Source organism: Plectropomus leopardus, chromosome 21, assembly GCF_026936395.1.
Source record: "Plectropomus leopardus strain MGB_pleo_1.0 chromosome 21, ASM2693639v1, whole genome shotgun sequence".
NCBI classification, from domain to species: domain Eukaryota; kingdom Metazoa; phylum Chordata; class Actinopteri; order Perciformes; family Serranidae; genus Plectropomus; species Plectropomus leopardus.
In genome coordinates this window covers 10,597,753-10,618,821 of record NC_142196.1, presented here as the reverse complement: position 1 = coordinate 10,618,821, position 21,069 = coordinate 10,597,753, and the positions used below count along the sequence as shown (strand labels likewise).

General features: G+C 38.6%; 1 protein-coding gene across 1 annotated transcript in view; it reads left to right on the top strand.

The window, feature by feature from the left end:
• The first annotated feature begins 13,581 nt into the window (after nucleotides 1-13,581).
• Nucleotides 13,582-21,069, top strand: part of ofcc1 (orofacial cleft 1 candidate 1) — a 137,250-nt gene continuing 129,762 nt past the window's right edge. Inside the window, exons 1-5 of the mRNA XM_088072344.1 lie at nucleotides 13,582-13,585; nucleotides 13,962-14,141; nucleotides 17,486-17,590; nucleotides 18,235-18,318; nucleotides 20,615-20,839. Of these exons, the coding sequence (XP_087928470.1) occupies nucleotides 13,582-13,585; nucleotides 13,962-14,141; nucleotides 17,486-17,590; nucleotides 18,235-18,318; nucleotides 20,615-20,839 (598 nt within the window). The remainder of the gene's footprint in view (nucleotides 13,586-13,961; nucleotides 14,142-17,485; nucleotides 17,591-18,234; nucleotides 18,319-20,614; nucleotides 20,840-21,069) is intronic.

Genomic DNA, 21,069 nt, shown 5'->3' with positions numbered 1-21,069 from the left:
TTATATTTCTTTTGGAACATAGGCCACTAATGAATAATTTTCACCCTCCATGGAGTTTCTTTCTTTTCATCAATATTTATACAACTGTTTTTATCCACTTAACAGGTGATTGGCCTATGAGTTTCACCAAAGCCCTTTTGGTCAGCTCAGCATGCTTCTGCCTCTCATGACAGAGATGAAGGGATGGATTTTGAGAGGTAATTCTTTGAGTATTCTGTTATTTTTGTTTGTTTCCAAGAGCAAGTTTAGCATTTGCCACAGCTCCATTTTGCTCCTCTGACAAAATGTGCTCTTTTTCAGAAACAAAGTAAAAACAATTAAAACAGGTGTCCAGGTGACCTATAAGAATGTTAAATTACCCAGAAGACCATGTTTCCATGTTGAGTACCTTATAGGATACCATCAAAAGAAAAGACTGAGATGGGAATACAGAGTCACCACAACTTTGGTGAAAAATGACAAAGTTAACTTAGCAGTTTAAGTTGTTGACATCCATTATCAACTTTATCTGGGCAAAAATAACAGAATTTACTCTGACCTTCTAGAACAAACATGCCTCTCTAAAGACTGTCAGGTTTCAGTAACTACAACTGCAAGCACTGCCATTATTACAGAAACAAACTTAAAATGTCATTACACCACCTCTAGGGAATTCAAACTGTTAAGTAGTTAGGGGCGCCCATAATCACCCTGCTTCTCAGCAAATGACAGGGAAGAAACACTGGGTTCATTGTCAAGTCGGAGAAGATGAACAGAGCTGCAAACTAATTGAATTAGATCGCCTGACAATATACCTACACAATTGTAAACTTCTTTATTGAAAGGAGAGAAATAGCAAATGCAAATGCCATTACATGTAAACTGGTAATTCTTTTGTTATTATGTTTTAGCATCAGTTACTGTAACCATCAACAGAATAGAAATTGATTGAGATCCACAAAGCATCAAGATCCTGCAATAGATTGAGTCGATCTTATCTGTCCACTGTTGTGGCTTAATGTCTCAGACTGTATTTCATATCATATCCTTATACTGCTGACCCTTTGAGCCACTGACACATCACCGCCTGTAGCCTCTTGATTTTTAACAGGGATCACAAGACCTTCACTGTGTGATGACATCACTGCGTCTCCGAATGAATGACAAAGAAAGAAAGAAAATGTATTTATAGCACAAAGTTTCATTCCGACAATTGTCTAATTTCCTCAAGCGTTTTATGCGTGAACTCGTAGTCAGTGTGCTCATCAAAGGGGCAGATTCACTGCCTGTCACAAGGCGCATAATAAATCCTTGTCATTGAGGAGTCAGTTGCATGCGAGATGCCCCTTGTTGGTCAGCAAGATGTTTCTCAAACACTCCCCCCTTGCTCCCAATTTCTCTGAGATCATGCCCTAATGATGACCCTAGGCTCGCTTTTAATCACTATTTGCATTGCCCTTTTAACAATTATTCCGCTCCTCTGCACAGTTTTAACTGTAGAAGCATGAGATGGATTCCTGTGATTGTTAACTGCCTTATAGACACAATCTTTCGGGGCCACGTCAGTTTTTTTTTTCTCTCACAAGATATGATGGATTGAAAGAAAAAGATGGAAAATGTTGCCTTCTATGATTTTTCCTCTACGTATTACTTATGCTGTATCATGCAAGGCAAGCTGACTTCCACAGCACTCGCTCCCAAGTTTGATTGAAGCAAAGTTGAGGCTTCACATACAGTACAAGCCTTTTTTAGAAAATGTCACTCACTCCCACTCTTAGAAGGCTGCGTGAACTCTGTGGTCAAAGAGAGAGCAAAGCAAGTGTGATGGAAATAACTTAAACCAAAAAGTCAAAGTCTAAGTAAATGACACACTGACTCCTGATTGGACCCCCGAATCCAGAAACAGCAGTGCATGCAGTAGTTTTCTGACAGAACTGCACAAACTGGAATACACTCTCATAAATGGTGAGTCCTATTTCAGTTTGTTGCTCATATAAACAGGAGTGACACATTTGATGTTATAAGCAATATGACTTGTGACTATAAGAACTATTTAACCTTTGCCCTTTTGAAATGTAATTTTAAAATTTAACATGTATTCCCAGTGTGAACTCTGAGATTTCATGCTGAGCTCCAAGAAACAGGTTTCTAGTGCTGCAGCGCCACATTCCTGTTTGAGTAATCTACATGTGAATAATAAAGTAGCCTTCAAGGTTTATGTATTTTCCCCTTCACAGGCGGTGTTATTAATAGCCTCATCTTTCTTTTAAAAACAGGATGAAATATTTTGACATGTTCATAGCAGGTGGGAGGGAGGTCCAGGCCAAATAAACATTTGTTTTAATTAATCATTTGATTGTGAATTAAAGGTGGCTTTACAGCCCACTGGCCTTTCTTTGTAGCTCTGACATCACCTTGAGTCAAAAAGTCCGCCCCTGTAAGTCACATCTGTGTCTATTTAAGGAAAATCTTTACAGAGATAAATTATTTTTGAGCAATGAAGGATGAATCTCCAGTGTTTTCTTTGACCTTGTGAGCAAACTACAAAAAGTGGAGCAATCGATCGCTACCCTCTGAAGATAACGCAATATTGTATTTTGGAATGAACAGTGGAAAAAAAAAAAAAAAATAGAAGTCAAGCCAGATGAACAGCTGTATTGAGATAAACCGTCACCCCATATGCTGAGGGAAAACAATCTCTGCACATTATGGAGAGTGAAGATGAAAAAAATACACTTAATCAACTAACATTGATATTACTTCTGGCAATTAGGAGCATGCTGGTAATGATATGAGTTTTCAGCTGTAAATAATTATGCTGCCTGCGGGCCATACTTTAATTCTCGGCTGTATCTATAAACAATAATCAAACCAACAGCAGCAGGCTAAAAGTTGGAGATTTGTGGTTTGCAGAGCAGCGGTTGAGGAGCAGCTTATTGGAGCCCTGTGGTGATGCCAGTAGTCAGGGTCACCTTCAGGTGCTCTCTCATCTGTACACCAGCGCTCTAATGCGCAGCTCTATTGATCAGCATGTATGCGTCAACACACAGACACACACACACACACACACACATGCAGGTGCACACAAAGCATGCACATATGAGCTCACATTTAATAGCACACGGGGTTACATGTATGCATACTTCATTAGCAGTTGAACATATGGTGCATACATACACATCAAAAGATGGTACAGAGTAATTTAGACACTTTGGTCGAGAGACTGTGTAAAAAACTCTGTAATTTGTGTTAAATATAATACATTATATATTATAATGTTAACTAATTTATGTATAAGTGCCAGAAAATGTTATTGAGAGTGCAGAATTGTCCAATTACACCACATGTGTCTGCTGCTTTGTGCAATTGCATTTACTAAAATTATAGTCTTATAAGACAAGATAAGATAAGATAAGATAAGATAAGATAAGATAAGATAAGATAAGATAAGATAAGATGAACCTTTTTTTTAATCTCCAGTGGAGAAATTCAGTTGTTGTAGCAGCTTACAGTACCAACAGTAAAAACAGATAAAAACAATTAAAATATCCATATGTGCTAAACGCTATACAAAAGAAATGCACACAACACAATAACAAGGGCTGCAATCAGTTAATAAATAAATAAATAAATAAAATAGATAAATATGGAGAGATGATCTACGTGCTCTCAAAGTGATTTATGCATACAATTCTCAATACGGCATGTTCAACCTGTGTTTTGGGTGTAAATTGAAAATATTTCAAATAAGTTGTGCCAAACACTGTCAAGAAGATTACTAACATTGCTTTTTGCAAGGCTAACTGTTGAAGGAATGCTAATTACATGTGCCAACGTTAAAACTTGCTTAGTATGCATGTTTCCTGCTGCAGTATGTGACAGTTTAAAAGGAGCAAAGAAAGAAAATAAACTTATAGTACAGAAGAGGGACTTGACAGCGAACTTTTACTCACTGTCAAACAGGAAGCGGCAGCCTGCTGATGTATAAGGACTAAGATGAAGTGCATAATTAAGGAAACATATGAAAGCCAGCACTGGGCCTGAGATTAATTAGGTGCGTGTCAATACCCTCATCAATATCCGATTAACTAATGACACATGGCCCAATGAGGGCTATTGATCCGCTCCAAGTCTGCTGTGTTAATAGGTTGAAGCCGACTTTCAATGGGAAAGCTGACAGCAAACTGCAAGGAGAGTTTCACAGCGTGCAGGACGCAGGGCCCCAAACACAGCAAAATCAGAAATGTCCCCTCAGTCATAAGTAGTCAAATCACATTCGTTTAATGTGGTCTCACGGGATTCCAGTGATTGCTGTGACCACAACTGAACTTATTCGGCTTTGCTAGCATTCCCATCCTTTTAGTGATAATTAAAAATGACCCCAAAGGATCCCCCTCCCCAAAATGAAAAAAAGTACTCAATCTAGATTAATGGTGATGGAATGGCCAACATCATAAGTTAGGCCCTTTATGATAATGATTGTAATGATAATAATGAACACTTGGATGAAGGATGAACAATCCCCTGTCTTGCAGTTGAATCCCTATACAGGTTAATTAGGTAAGATAACATCATTAGCCACTCTCATGCCTGCACGAAGAATTAATTGGATAAGATGGAGATTTAAGTCTATATTTAATCGCATAAACGATCAACGACAGCTTAGCCAGGTAATGGGAGGTCCAAATCGGTGGGCATCTTATTTAGATCACATTTTAGCAGCTTAATGAGCAACAAAAAAAGGAGATTCCAGTGGTTTGTAACATAGGTGCGGTAAAGATCACCTTCACATGAACTGTATTGATTAAAATGTGCATTAATGACTAATGATTAATTATTTTGCCATGTTAACTTAGCAGTTTGTTAATGTTAAAATTTCCAGCATTGTGGGACAATCAAGGAGAGATTGTTATACGGGTCAGTTGGATGGCAAGCACAGAGTTTACAGCACCAATTTCAAACTCTATATCTACAACTCTAAAACAAAACATAACTACATTTTTCCAAACAAATGAAGACTATTCATTGCTGTTTCATATGAACAATCTCTCTTCCTCAGTTGAAAAGGCCACCAATGGCCTGATGGTTTTGCTGTCATAAATAAAGCACAGTCTCACTATTTGTTCAAAGGGATGCATTAGCAGTTCATGATCTGTTCTAAGGGGACATTAGTGTTAATATGCCTGATGCCAAACGTGAGCCAATCCGCCGGGCATGTTGGACCTATTCTTCACAGCAGCTGTAGGCTTGCTGGGTTGTCTTTGGCTGAGAAATAGGTTTGTCTGCAGTTCCCTCTAAATAATGCATGTGGGGAACTTTTGTGTAAATAGTCATATACTACATAATAGATGTTTACAAAGACGTGTGAGCACTTTACTTTCAGTTTGGGGGAGTTCATTGTAATCGGCACTGAAAGGTGTTAAGCAGCCTGTTTTTACAGATAATATCTCTGGCTCAGGTGAGACAATAAGTGAACATCTCTTTAAAGGAGCTCTATGCCACACTCCCCGTTAATAATGAAACAGCATTTAAAGCATAAACAGTGATGCCATCTGGTAGATGAGACTGTCACACAGATGAAACCTTATCTTGGCACAACTCAACGGTTATGGTTTTGGTAATAGCATTCATTATCTCCTCTTCCCTGAATTTAAACGACATGCAGTTCCTACTTTTATCATTCAATAACTCGGATTTCTTTTGCTTTACTTTATTTATAACAAAAGGTATATCTAACAGATAGTTAGGTGGAAACCTGAGATCTGAATTATACATTTTATACATTCATGAGTTGAATTGTCTAATTCAGACTTTTTCTTTTTGTTCCAGAGAGTGAAAGTGAACATGAGGAGGTTACCTGAGACTACGCGTATATGTGTGTGTTGTCAGGGACTGCGTCACCATCACCTAGACGACTGAGGTGTTGCTGACCATGAAGAGGAAGAATTCAGACCTCACAAGGTAAAAACCTCTTAATCCTAAACAAAAACAGCATGCATGTATACAGTTAATAATATAATGTGCTAATTATTTGCAATAGATGTGGTTTATAATCCATTAGGATCAAATTACATTAATTTTAGTGAAAAGTGTAGTTAGTTTACCTAAGCAATGTATCCCTATCTCCCAAAAATGGGCGCAAAGTACTTGCATGAATTCATTCCAATATACTCCACTGTTGTTCACTCACAGTGCACTGCTGATATAAGCCTTTGCAAGTGCACTTCAAAGTGCAAAGAGTACATTTAGAGTAAATATGCATGTGAAACATCTCCACTGCCCAGCGAAGAAGAAAGAGTCTGCCCTTTTTCTACCCTTATTGTCAGCTGTGTGAACTCTATGTCTTGAGGGAGAATGGCTGTTGTCAAACATTAAGAAAAGGCCTCTGTCCACAAGCAAATAAAATAGTCTTTGGTACGCGGTGCCCCTGTCCCTTAGTGACTATTGAATTACATCCCTTATCCATGTTGGTGGAGAAGAAAAAGAATGTCAAGTGAAGATTTCAGGTTGCACTATGCCAGAGAAAAGGGGAAGTGCCTTTTGTAGTGCAACACAGGCCCCCACTGTCATTCTGGATTAAAGGTTGATTGAGCTTAGCTGACTAGTTGACAGAGGAGATGGTCATTCTCAGGGCATGAGTGGAAGATGGAAAAAATATTGTTGCAGGTCAAGTATAGTAGCAAGAGGAGCAATGTACATGCTTACTTTCTATTGTGTGATTTAAACAGAAGGTCAGTTTTTCAGTTTTGGGCATACTGTCACTATTAGTAGGCTTCAGGGATATTAAACAACTTCCTCATTCATTGGGGTCTAACAGAAGGCCAATAAGCAATTGATTAAAAGATGTACAGACTGTATCACATTGTTTGTTTACAATAACTTCTGGGCAGGAAACTCCAGCGTCACATACAGAAAATCAAATAATTACAAGAAAACGCTGCCTTAATTAGTTGGTTTTTAGCCACCTAAAAAAGGCCCACCTATAAATGAGTATTACTTTAAGTGTACGCTATATTTAGAGTATTTAATTGCTTTACCTTGCTTCCAGACAGCCTTTTACAACAGGTAAGTTTAGCCATAATCTCAAAGTCACCAGACTCCAGAGACAAAAACATTAATATTACTTTGCAGAACACAGGAGTTGCTGTTCTGCTGCTGCCTCAATTGGTTAGTGTTTAAGGTAAAGCAGGGAAAATAAGCATAGCAGATTTGATTTATCAAAGACTCTAGCAAAGCAACATTTAAAGCAACATAGCACAAAAAATATGCACAGCAGAGACATCACATAGGTAGTGGGCCAACTTCATAAATGACTGCAGTTCAAATCAATATCCAATTTTCTTTCAAAAAGTGATTGTTGTTGTAAGTGCAACATCATGGTGATTCAGTCTATACAACATTTTGCATAATTTTGAAAATCCTAAAACTTCTTTGTGCAGAAATAATGCCCAGAAAAAGTCCTGTACAGGCATCTTGCTGAGATAGCAGCAATCAATTGACAGCAGTGTTATCTTTCTGCTGTTAAACTCTGACCACAGATGCTTATTCCTGGCATGTTGCTGAGATCAAACGAGGAAACAGTGCTGTGGCGTACGGGTCTGCAAATAAACTCGGTATAGATGATTTTGCCGGCTGGTGCTGGCAGTGTGTGTTTGCATGGGTGTATTGTTTAGTTAGCACATGAGATAATTTTACACAGAAGTGAACCCATACATGGCTATCCCTTTGGATAAGTACTAACTCGAGTCCAGCAAGTACATCATACTGTGTAGGACTTTAGGGGTTTGTTGTGCGCACTGAAGAATTTTTGCATACGACTTTTTGACAGAAAGCCTGAACCTCAAGCAGAAAAGTGAGTCAGTCATTTATGTGGTTAACAATGATGTTGGCAATCTCATTGGTTAGGGAGCCAGCATTTGGCAGGAGGCATGCAGTTTTAACAACTAATGTAGTTATTTTTCTCACAACATCGCAGTTTTACAGCCTGTATAAAACATTCACACACACTCATACACACACACACATCTCTATTAGTAACCCAGAAAAACAGTTCAGCAAATGAAAAACAGGAATTCAAGGCTGTCTTTAATTCAATAAAATACACATGTAAAGGAAATGCTGCAAAGTACCTCTTTATCTAAAAGTATTATCCTTCTTTTGTGTAACTGGTGATAAGCGCCGTTGGACACAAATAGACACAGCTGGAAATATAGCTAAGGAGTTTTAGTCTCCACAGTTGTTTACACAATCAAGTTTTTTTGTGGGCCGCGATAAGGTGCATGGATATCCTGTGGTCTTTGCCTAGTTAATGTGTACGGACCGCACACTGGCTCTGCTTTCACTGAGTTATTACGCTGAGTGTAATTTGAAACAATTACAAAAACACTGGCCCACTTGTTACAACACTCATTTTCCCCTCACATATACAAACCACAGATTCAATAGCTTTACATGTTTTTCAATCACACCCAGTGGAGCAGTGTTCAGTGTGAAAAAGTATAGCATTTCATCCTAGCTCGCATGGTATGGGATAATCTTTCACATTTTGCCTGGGGTTTGTTTTGCTATTTCAGCAGAAACTTGTGCAAGCCATGTGAATTACCATAGGAAAAAGACGATAAAAATACCAAATGATATTGTATCAGATGTAAATGAATAAACTATTTGAATAATCAGGGCAAATAATTTGTTATCTGTGATAATAAATGGTGTTTATTGTCCTTTATTCTGCAAGATGCATTGCAGAGATAACAGGTTTAAACACACAAGCAGAGGAGAGATACTGTAACAATGTGTGGAATGAGGGATTTTATGCTGCACAGTAAGCTTTTAAAAGAGCTCTTTTTACAAATTCTAGCTCTAATAAAATCAACAAACTTTTAATTATAAGTTTTGTAAAAAAACTGATTCTCCTCACGTTCAGTTAAGATTCTTGAGTGCCATGCAACATTAAATTTATGTGATTGTTTTGACTCATTTCTCACTGTATTTCTGCACATTTTGTTTTGCAGGCCTTGCCATTTTTCAGAGGTCAGGGTCAGCCGGTGATGATCTTTTGCAGTTTGCGGAGATGGACACCTTTAGCAGTGTGAGTACAGTTTCACTTTTGGCCCCTCATAGCAAGCAGAGCTGCACACAAAAGAGGTCAGGCCTTGTACCTCCATCTCTCTCACTGAAGGTGCTGGTGCCGTCTGACCATTGACATTTAGCATTCCTCCGCACTGCCTCTGGGTTCTCAATAGGGGATTGAGGGGTGCAGAGGCCAGTGCCTGGTTCTCAAGGGTAAAAACAAAAAGGCTCTTGAAAATCCCAAGGAGTTCCCATGATCCCAGGAAAGACCTTGATCCGACCTGTGTTAGATTTCCATTCCACGGATTAGAGCACACAAAAAGTACATATTTGGCTGATTTATTTTGTCTTTTTCTCTGGATTTCGGACAATGAATTGCAATGTTTTCCTTGAATGGCACTGACATGTCTGGCATGGTGATTTGGTAATAATGAGAATTTGTAGAAGTTTCACAGTTTAGTCCAGCTTTTTTTTTTCCATAATTATTCAGCATTCATGCTCTTTGCTGACATTTTTAAGTCAGCGCAGAAGCTTGTAGTGACATTTTATGGTGGAAAGTTTTCAAAGTCATTTTTCAAGGTTTTTTTTTTCCAGTAACATACATAATCTGTTAGCATCAAAGGAGCACACATGCATAAATAATTGACTAATTCACTTAAAGGGGGCCAGCGTAGATTAATTAAGCTTGAATACTAATTATGTTTTCTGTCTACACCAACTGACGCGGTTGTTGTTTAATAAGAAACTGTTAGGTGGGTCACAATTACCGTGCACATATAAGGCTGCTCTATAAATTAAGCTGGTTTAACATTTTAAGGGTTGAATTGGCTTTGTGTGCCTTTGAAACAGAAATGCTAACCTTATCAGCGGTGATTTAAATAAAGATGCTTTGCTATTGATATGGTCATTTCTATTATGTTGATAGATAAGAGACTTTATAAACATTAAAACAAAATGAGCTTTTATGACTTTATTGATTTAGCAAGGCATTCTGTCTCATCTTTATTATGTCTTTTATCATTTTATTACTACCCATCATGACATATAGTATATTCACACATTTATTTATATTTAGACAGGAACACATTCATTTGCATTCAGATTCTGTTCAATGCCACTTGGCAGAGCAAAACAAACGCAAACCTGATATTACAGATTTGTAAGCACAAATTAGAACTCAACGAAGGATCTCTAAGCTCTTAAAACTCTTGTCATTTTCAGACACACTCTTGTCCTTGACTCCTGTGCCTTGCGCACAGGCTGCTTGTCTGGAAATGGTAGCTTCAAGTATCTCTGTGAAGGCAAGGTTTTGCTGTCTACGCTCCCCTGGCAAGCAGCGTGCGCAGGGACAGAGGAAGACAGCTCAAAGCTGGGGCCTTGTTTACAGCTGCGTGGGGAAGAAAACAGGCAGACGTAAATGAGGGTTGACGGTTTCATGAAGCACAATTGGTTGATGGCAGATTCAATGTGACTGGGCTGAACTGGGCGATGATCCGTACAGTATGCAAAATTCACTTTCTAGCTGGTCTGTGCCCACCAGCCCCTAGCAGCGAGCGGTCTTCCCCAAGCCCTTCTAGCTATGCCTTTGAATGCAACAAGAACTGAACAAGGCATTGTTGTGCTCAATTCCTTTTGACAACAATCACATTTTAAAAAAAGAAAGAAAAAAAAAGTCATGGATTTTTTTTGTCACCAGTTCTAAATGATTTTTCTCTCATGCTGACTGCACAGTAAGCATTTTGTGTGCTGCACAGTGAAATGAGAAAAAACGTCACAGTTTAAAGGGGCATGTATAGATGCTTTCAGATGACAGGAGAATGAACTCAGGGGCTGCTGTGTTGAGCCACTGTATATATATGTATGTTATAATATACAAAAATTTCTTGGCCCTTGATTTAACATATTATGTGCAAAATAAGAGGAAAATTATTATTTTTTGCCTGCATAAGGCCAGTTTACACTGCAGCCATCCCCATAGTATTAAATAGTCATTTCTACTTTAAAAGGCCAGCTTATTTCATGAACCTCTATATGATACTTGCTTTTTCTCAGGATAGAATTGTTGTTTATCGTTTTAGAAATGCAACATCTGCATGTTCCATCCGGTTATGGCACATTAAACAGCAGTCCTTGTATTACAAGGAGCATGCTGTCAATGTCAGTGGGGTCTAGGGAACGAGATGAGAACCAGGCATTTTTCTTAGCTCTCGAGACAGAGAGGCTCACATGGAGCTGTGTGGATTAGATTTTTAGTGACAATGACCCAAAGCTTTAGGCCTGGGGTGTATGTACTGTACTCCTTCTGTGTACTTTCCCTTGTGTGTTTATTAGGGTCTTTTATCACTGGTATAGAACTTAAGGCAGGAATACATTCATAGTAATCAGAGGACGTATTGACATTTGCAGGACATGGAGCTAATTTACTTTGCATAGTGGGAAACATGGACACTGTTAGAAATGAGAGCAAAACAAAACTGTGCCCAGAGGAATATGAGTTTATGTGACAATTACATAAGGAAAAGAATAAAATGACTATAAAACCTTTTATAGAAAAAAATCACAAGTAGTATTCTTAAAATTACTGTTACTTTTCAGCGTCTGAATAATGTATCTGTTTAACAGGCAGCTACATATTACAGTTTTCAAGAGCAAGATGATATTCTAGATTATTCTGTGCAGTAATTAGGGTGATAAACAAAATACATTTGTATAGCCTAAGATAAAACTTAATGTGATTTCTCCTTTGATCTCTTCAAAGTGCCTTTAGCCCCAAGGGCAAAAGCAATAATTAATAATGTCACCCTCCTTCATTGTTCTAATTTGATGATTAATTACTTTGGCAAAATACTATATCAATAAAATAACTTCCACAGTGTGTGTTGTTAAATGACTGAACAACAATCTTACAATATCAAGTAATAGAAGTTACTGTAGAGGAACATTATTTTAAATTTATTCATTATGGTTTTTGGAATTGTCCATTAGATTCCAATAACAATCAAAATTTTAATACCATATAATGAATGCGAATGTCATGTAGCTTATTAAAATGACTATTTCACTTTACAACACTATATTTTTAAACTGGCCTGTTATAATACAGGGCAAATACTGATTGTGTTTATTTTTTTTTATTAGTAAAATTACCTGATTAATTTCCCATAATTGTTTTGCAGAGTTTCCCAATTTGCATATGCACCCAAACAATATCTGTCTTGCAGAAAGGTGTGTCTAACGAAATGAAAATAAGAAAATGGAAGAAAACACAGGGAGACAATCACCACTGATGCCGACTTTGCCAGCCTCATACTGCACAGTATGTGAAACTCAGAAAAACTGATTGGTACCCAGTCGAAATGAAAATGGTTTTTAAATAAGTTACAATTAGATAAGCATTAATCTCAGTGGTATAAATGAATGTCTTGCTGTAGGGCTTGTTGAATGTAAAAACAGATTTACAAAAACTCCTCTTACCAGATTGGTCTGGAAGTAGTCCTTCTCTATTTTAATTGCTCTGTCATTTAGAGTTGAAATAAGCCCCCCCACCCATTCTGCCCCTTGATTTTGCCTTTGAAATTAAATATTGTATACAAATACATGCTGTTCATGGGCATGAGCACAGTTCATCATTGAAATCTGCATAAAATGATGCTTAAAAAGCTCCATACGCTTTGAGCAAGAGAGCTCTTTTATATGGTGCATTCTTATGTAAACATATCCATAACAAAAACAACTACTTATGCCTTTTACCTCAGCTTTCGTATTGTTCTGCTCGTCCGCAGAAATGAGAGAAATGTGGGACTGCAGAGTTTGTTCCACATACTCTTGATTTCAAAGGAACCCATCCTTGCTTTCATACATTCTTACTTTTTCTTTCCATCCCCTGCTAGTGTACAGTAGACCACCTAGAAGTCCACATAGTGTTGACTTAACATGTAACGATAGATAGATAGATATCACATTTACACATTAAGTCTGTGTTTAAATTACTATATTGAAAATTCTCCAAGCTTTACGACATACAAGGGGCCTGACATGCTGTTATTTAGAGACTATTTTTTTCTCTCTTTTGAGATTTTTTAGGTTGAGTTCATGTGAATGGAAATAATGAGAAGTGTGCCTGGATTTCCATACTCATTTGCACACCAAGACTGTGTGTACTCTCATGCAGCCTGTGTAAAAAATGCATAATTCTCCAGGAGAGAGTGTTGTTGCCCATTCATTTTAGAAACAAGGAGGAAGTATTTTAATGTGACCTTCATTACACATTCATGTCAACTTTTCTTATCTATTTATGATTAAATTCTTTTCCACTCCTGTTGTTCAATTAGTGCTTGACCCCTTTAGCGGCGATGTAAATTAAATGACATTTTAGTGTCGTCCCATATTTAAAATACTGCGTTAGTTGCGGATCATAAATGATGATCTTCATTCTGCAGCTAATTTATTCATTTAACAATTTCCCTCCAGAAGTTACAGCAGAAGGCTCTGCAGCAACCTAAGCAGAAGAAATCCAAGTCGGCTGAATTTCTGATGGGTGAGTCCTGCTTGATGAGTTATTGCTCATAATTTGTGTAAGGATTAATTAACTAATTACAGACAAATGGCTTTGGGCTAAATTTTGCTCTTGCTTGTCAGGGCGCAATTTGTAATTATTTTAATCATTTCTTCTTCTTCTCTTTTTTTTTCTCCTCCTTTGCAAGATTCTGATTTAATTTTAACCTAATTGTGTTTTAGTGTCATTCGAGGAGGATGCGCTTGAACATTTTGGGGCAGAGAAATCACCAGTAGAAACATTTTGTTGCCATTCAGTGTGCTTTGTTATTTTTTGTGAGTCACTTTGACCTCACTGTTGTGTTGCCCCATCATGTCAGTGTTTGTATTTTTATTTATGTTCCTACTTATTTTGTCAGGGAGAGAGGAGAGAGCTGCTCTGGTGGGCATAGAAAACCCATCCTTCGATGGAGGAGGAAGCACTGAGCTTTCTGTTCCTCCGGTTTGGCTGGGGAGAGAAATTCGAGGTGACAGGCCAGATAGCACCCTTGCAGCTCACCCAAAAAAATTGGAGCTGCAAGCCCCTGCCAAAGAAAGAGGTGAAGCTTCATTTTTCATTAGCCTCAAATTTGTTGACAGTAGATGTGTTCCTGATCTAACCTTTCTCTCACTCCCTCTTTCTTTCTCTCTCTCTCTTTTTCCATTCGGGGGGCCCTTGGTCCCTGCATTCCAAAGCAAGCGTGTCCTAACAAGCAACCTTCGTATAACTTCTTCCTCCGCTGGAGAACGCTACAGTAGTGGGTGTTGTATCTCTATCTAGAAGTACCCTCGACACAATCAGCCTTGACTCCCACTCTCGGCTACATGCCTTGTGGTGGGCTGGAGTCATAGGAGAGTGCATTTACATACGCTACTACGCTACCAAGCCGATCCGCTGTCTGTGTGGTGTACTCACTACGCCCCCGAAACACGGCTTAAGGCCAATCAGGCATACGAATATGCCCCCTTATAATTCAGTATGTCAGGGAGAACTCTTGAGGAATGGGATGGTAAATTAGGATGCGTTCAAGGTTGCGAGCGTGCCAGTTTTCTCAGGGATGAGTCACATGTAAGATTCTTGATTTAATGTGGTTTATTTTGCTTTTGCTGTGCATGGCTAGTAATTATTATCAATTATTGTCATGATGATTTAAGCACAAGAGGTAGGATTACACTTTACCATGGTGCGTGGAACTGGCCAGCATATTGACAAAAAATGTTTTCCATGAGGTCAAAAAGTCAGACCATAAACTTGATGTAGGAGAATAATGCGAAATCTAAATCAGTGATTAATGAGACTGTTTATTTATTATGGCTTCAGAAAAGCAATCGACTGCTGCAGAAGTCGTCATCTTTGTTTCTGTTTTGTTTTTCAGCCTTATATCACAGTCAAATATAAGGTCAAATTGCAGATATAACTGACAACAAAAGTCTTCTCATTCTGGCTGTCTGTCAGCACCTCTTTTTCTCTTGCTCACATCTGAGATCCAAGACTGACAGCATGAGGTTTCTTCCATTAAACTGAAGATTACTGATAACTGGTATTAGACAAGGTGAAAGGTGAAACCTTCACTACTAACTCCTTTACATGGACTATCAATAAGTGACGCATTTTCTGATTGTTGATACCTACATTATTTATTATTATTCAAATTTGATTATTTACAGACAAAACTTGAATAGAAAAAGCTAGTCTGTTGCAAAAAAAACTTTTTGTATGCAGCATGTTACCACTCACCAGTACATGAGTTTGCCAAAAAAATAAGAATACATTTAAACTTGTTTATAACACATATTTAAAACACATCATTATATGGTCTTAGTTTAGAGTGTATGTTTATAGTAGATGAAAAAAAAACTTTCCAGAAATTAACTAAAATTCCAACTTCTAAATTGTTATCATAATGACAACAACAGCAACAGCAACACAACAATACAGAAGAAGATTATAATGACATCTTATTGTTTTATACACTACAATGATGTCTCCATACATTATTTCCCATTATAGAATCCAATATAAAGATCAAACTAAGAAAAAACATCCAACCCTTATTCTCAAAATTTTGTTTCGTTGGGAGTGCAAAGTGCTCTGTCTCTCAGTGTATCAATACAGACACTTTATGAACACATATCGACATGCAAATGATGAGAGATGAGTTAAGTTGCAGATTTTCCTCTCTTACTTTTAGTTCCACTAATTGGAAATGCAAATTAGGCCACTTTCCATACCCTTAAAGCATATAGAATAAACTTAACCATATGATAGTTTATTGATATCAGAATAGAACTCAGGAAGATATAATATACTTCATGTCTACACAGTCACTATATGAATAGTATTTTGCATTGTACATCCTTCTATTACATGCATGTTTCAAAGGACATTATTACTTATCGGTTTATAACTTCATTACATTGAATATAGGATTTAAATAAACAAACTATGAATCACAAGCACAAAATAAGCAACACTTTTTCATAAAGGAGTGTGGGTATGATTAACACTTCAGTGGCTTGTATTCCTTTATTGGAAGATCACAAAGGAATATTGTTCCATGTTTGTGACACTTTCTATTTGGCCTTTACCAAAACCTTTCATTATCTCTCATTTTCTGTTAGCCGGCTGGCAAGAAGTGCTAGTTATTGATAATATGCATATAAGAACAGAGAATTGAAATTTTCATTAGAGAGATGAACTGGAGGACAGCCAGACTATTTAGGTAAATCACAGATATGATTCAAGAAGGCGATCCACGAAGCTTCCACCATTATGCAAATTTGTGTTTGAAAAAAGGGTTTCATAACCTCAGAGCTATTTGCGGAGAAATTGTTCAAACTCTTTGTTAACGATGTGGAGGGATTTAACATGTGAATTTCACAGTCAATTTATGGTGCCGTTGAGGAGTCATACGGCTGCTCCTCGTTTAATAAGTTTTGCAGTCTGACTGTTTAACTTTGAGTAAGGACAGAGTGTGAAAAACATCATGCAATATATTGCATATGAGCACGAAAGAATCCCAGTGAGCTTTTTTGGGTAGTGGCCTAGTGGGCCAGTGGTGCTCCTATGCAAACACACTTACTCACATTTTTATGCGTCCAAGCGCCGATACCCACAGACTTCTATAAAGGCAATCCTTGTGTAGAATATATGACATGATTTAATGCACCATGCATTTTTTTTGCCCCACAACCTGAGAAATACAAGTAAAGCAATTTAGATTGGAGAGAAATATTCAAGGCCTGTAATGAGAATGATTTGGGGTTAAGAAAGCTGCTTGGTGGGGTGTACCCTTAATAGAAAGAGCCCCGGAGCCATTGGATTCCCATAAACTCTGTGGAGCAGACTTGATACCCATAGGTCAGTGATTGCTAATAAGAAGTCAATGAGACATGGGCTCAGGTTATTTTCCTTTGGATCTGCTCCTCCAAACTTGCCCGGTCCTCTAGGCCGCTGACCTCGGAGTATTTAGAAGGTATTGTCTTTGAAATTCCAGGTACTTTTGAGCTTGTAGACTTTCTCATTAGTTCCTTTTGAACACGGCAAACATATGGCAGTCGTATTTAAGAGATTGCCTGCCGTGACCTTTTGCGGCATGCTAATTAGGCCCCTGAGCACCACAGGCCGCGGAGAGGTGCACTGAGAAACCTGGCAGTCTCTTTCCCAGTTCTCTCTTTCTGCCTCTGTACTCCTGTCTCATCTTGGCTCTGCCTTATCTGGTAGCAGCCACTGCCCCTGCCCTTCGACAGTGTGGGTTTCAAAATTAACATTTCGCTTCATGTGCTTCTAATAACCACTAACCCGAACCTGTACAACTCCCCTCTTCCCTCCCTCGCCACCTCCCCTCCCACCAACTCCCAACCCCTCGTTCTCTCATTCTCTTGCCTCTCGCACTTTCCACAGGAAATAAACGTGCCCAAAATTACTTTGACCCATCGTCGGCAGAGCAGACAGACCCAAGGCATCGCAGGACGGCTGGGGTCAGCGCTGAAGATGAGCTGGAATTAAGTATGCCATTCTCTGTCATAATAGTTCTCCTCGGTTCATTAAAGTGAGGTGAAAGAGATCATTGGTAGCAGGCAGCCATTTGTGACGGCAGGACAGTCTATGTAAATACACCAAGTGATGGCATCACAAGATTGGCTACCCAACTCGCTGTCATTGATGAAGGTCACGTATCATTGGTCAGTTTTCATTTCGCCGTGGCTTTTTCTTTCCCCTGTCAAGTGACACACGCAGAGCCACATCAGTAGTTTGCAGCCCCCTCCTAAAGTAGGCCTATTAAAAGCGAGCTCTTGGGAGCCAAGTAATATGCATGTTATAATGAAACATGGCTATTAATGGAGAAGCCATTTCACCTGTATCTTTTGGATATCACTGCCGTGTAATATCAAAGGATTCGCCAAACCAAATCTCATCACATGATGACAGGCCGGCTAACAGGCATGTTAATGCTCCTATTTCATTACCCCTCTGCATACACTTGATTTTCACCCCTCTCCAGCCACGGCTAATATCTCCAGTTTGCATGTTAAGATGTGGTTTAGATTGACTTGTCTGATAAGTCGAAAGTAATTTTGAAGCACACAGATGCATGTAATTTTCCAGCACCTTTGAGGGTCTACTCATTTTATAATTGTTTTGACTTGTAGCAATATTGAATGCTGATGAAAACAGGCTGTATCAAAGAATGGCTGCCCTACTGGATGAGGACGATACCTTCATAAATATACCTGGTATGTATCCTCACATTACTGCACTCCTGTTTCTTGGAAATTTAGGAGCAGGTGGTTTGTCCTAATCAAAACAGCAAAAATTATATTAAATTAAATTATGTATATATATATTTATTTATTTATTTTCCCAAGAGCTGGTGAACTGCAGGCTAATGTTCTTAAGATCAATTGTATTCAATCTTTTTCCACACTTCTGTTTCCATTTGTGCATTTTAATTTGCATGTTGATATATTAATCAAAACTTCATATTTTATTATGAAACCAAACTACCAAAGTTAACATTTGCAACAGTGACCACAGCATGACCACTGAGCACTACAGTCTAAAGGTACTGTATCTTAAAGAAAAGATTAAGACAGTAAGATCATAAACAAGCCAGACATAAATAAGACACTACATTTTTCACTAACACTGAAAGCAGCATTAACACAGAACAAAGAATGAGAGTAGAAATTGACTTTTACTGGTAGTCTGTGCTTTCCAAGCACAGCCATTGTCTCACAGTGGGCGTGCCTTTTCTCATTAGCTCAGTTTCATTTAAATATGTAGCCAACCAGGCAACATTGAGGTGGTTTAATCTTAGCATTGTTCTGGGTGAAGACAGTCGCACCAGATCCTGTTGACATGACGCACATCTCCCTTGTAATTCCGGCGCACAAGTGATGGGTTTAGGCCCGCTTCAACACGGTAGAATTTAGTCGGCTTGTATTATTTGCCTTTGTCTCGGATTTAGCTGTACCACCGAGATTAGCAGCCCCATCCATTGTCTTGGAATGTTCATGAAATCCCACAGAAAAAGTAAAGAGGATCTTGGATTAACAGTTCCTCCATGCAATAGGCTGAGGGACCGGGAAGCAAAGAGAGAGAGGAAGAGAGAGAGAGAGAGAGCGAGAGAGCTCTTACTTCTGTACTGTTGGAGTCCAACTGCGGTGACTGCCAGTAAGCACTTCACCAAGCTACAATAGACTTCAAGACAATCACCTTATGTTGTTGTATGGATGCCTCCCACCGGTGTAGGCTGCAAGTCTTCTTTGCAGCTGCAGAACCAGCACAGTGTATGTCAGTGCTGATCCTGACATTTGTGACTGCTTCTCAGGCTTTTGTTTCAGCTTTTACAGCCTGCCACAAAGCACCATGCACATTTCACAAGAAAGAGCATGAATACGACAAAGTATTAATGAAATGGACAGTGGCCAGTGCTGTAGACATTTTCTCAGAAAACAAATTCCTGGAGAAATCCCTTCGTCTGTCTAAGATCTTCAGTTCTTGCTTTTTATCTCGATAAATTCTATTGCTTTGGCTAAGAGATGAAAGAACGCAGAATTGGTATTCTATTCATTCTAGTTCTCTGTAGGGCGTTAAGCATTGATATCAGCTTCTATGTGAAAAGCATTAGGCAGTGATAACAGCTTTGGCAGTTGCATATATTGGACTGCACACGATGAATGCACAGATGTTAAAAGAATACCTCTTCCTTTCTACCAACGAGGCGGTGCAGCAAAACTGAAAAAACGCACAGCAGGCAGGTTAGCTACTGAGGATGATGCTTCTCTGCTGTCTGTAATGAATTCTAGGTTACTAACTAGGATCTAGTTCACATATGGTGCAGAGGAAAACTTTCTTTCAATGTATGGGCTTGTTTACGTCTGCGAGTAAAAACATTAGAATGCGCATGTTTTTTTTAACATTAAATTGGCTTAAAGCCACAGCCACGTAAAAACACTTAAATACAGCACGTGTTTTTATTTACAGCAATAAGATACTACTGTACATCTTTCTTTGATTCCTTTTCATGGAATCTGTATCTGTACTAAGTTCTGCAGCATCAGTTCAGCTCTCTCCTGTCTGCATCTGCTCTTTAGTAAAAAAAAAAAAGCAAAAAAACCCTCTGTGTTTTATTTCATGATTAAATTCCAGTAAAGCATTCTTTTTAATTTTTGCGTGATTTCAGATAGATGTTATGAGATATTTTGATTTGAAGACCACAGATTTAGCTTGAATAAACAACTGCGAGCATATTCATGTAGAACTAAGGTTTTTTTCCAAAATCAGGATTTGAGGAACAAGCCATGCTTTGATACTCTTGTTTTGTGAATTTTTTACATCGTATTTGTGAGTCAATGTTTTAGATTCTCCACTTGCACAAATGTCTCTTTACATACCTATCTATGTGAGTGTGTGTCTATTTCTGTGGTAAGTATGCACATCCATCAGTATGTGTATGCATGTGTGTCTGGTTGTGTGTGTGTATGTGTGTGCGTGTCTGTGCATGCCCACCGATGCGTATCTCTCCAGGTACGCTGCTAGCCTCCAGGGATGAGGAGGTGTTGGAGGTGAAGGCGGGTGATCCGGTGCTTCAGCGGCGACTGCTGCTCCACGGTGGTGGTGATGCCTCGGGCTCCAGGCCCTCCCAGGCCCAAACCATTGCCAAAACCCAGGCTGGGGCCAGTGCTGGGCTGCGAGGAGAGGCTGGACTCGAAGTGGGGAGGATGGTAATGGGCAGAGAGAGCACTGTAAAAAGTAATGCTATGCTTTTATTTATGTTTAAAATTAGATTTCTCATTTGGAGGGGCATTATGGTTGTATAGTCTAGTAGTGCAATATTAAGTTTAGTATGAGCGTAGTAATGCGTTTTGTTTGCACATAAATAAAAAAAAGCAAGAAATCATCTCAAAAGTTGTATACAATTTTGTTCAATACTCTGTCTGTAGAGAATATTTTATTTTCACAGATTTCATTGGTGAGCATGA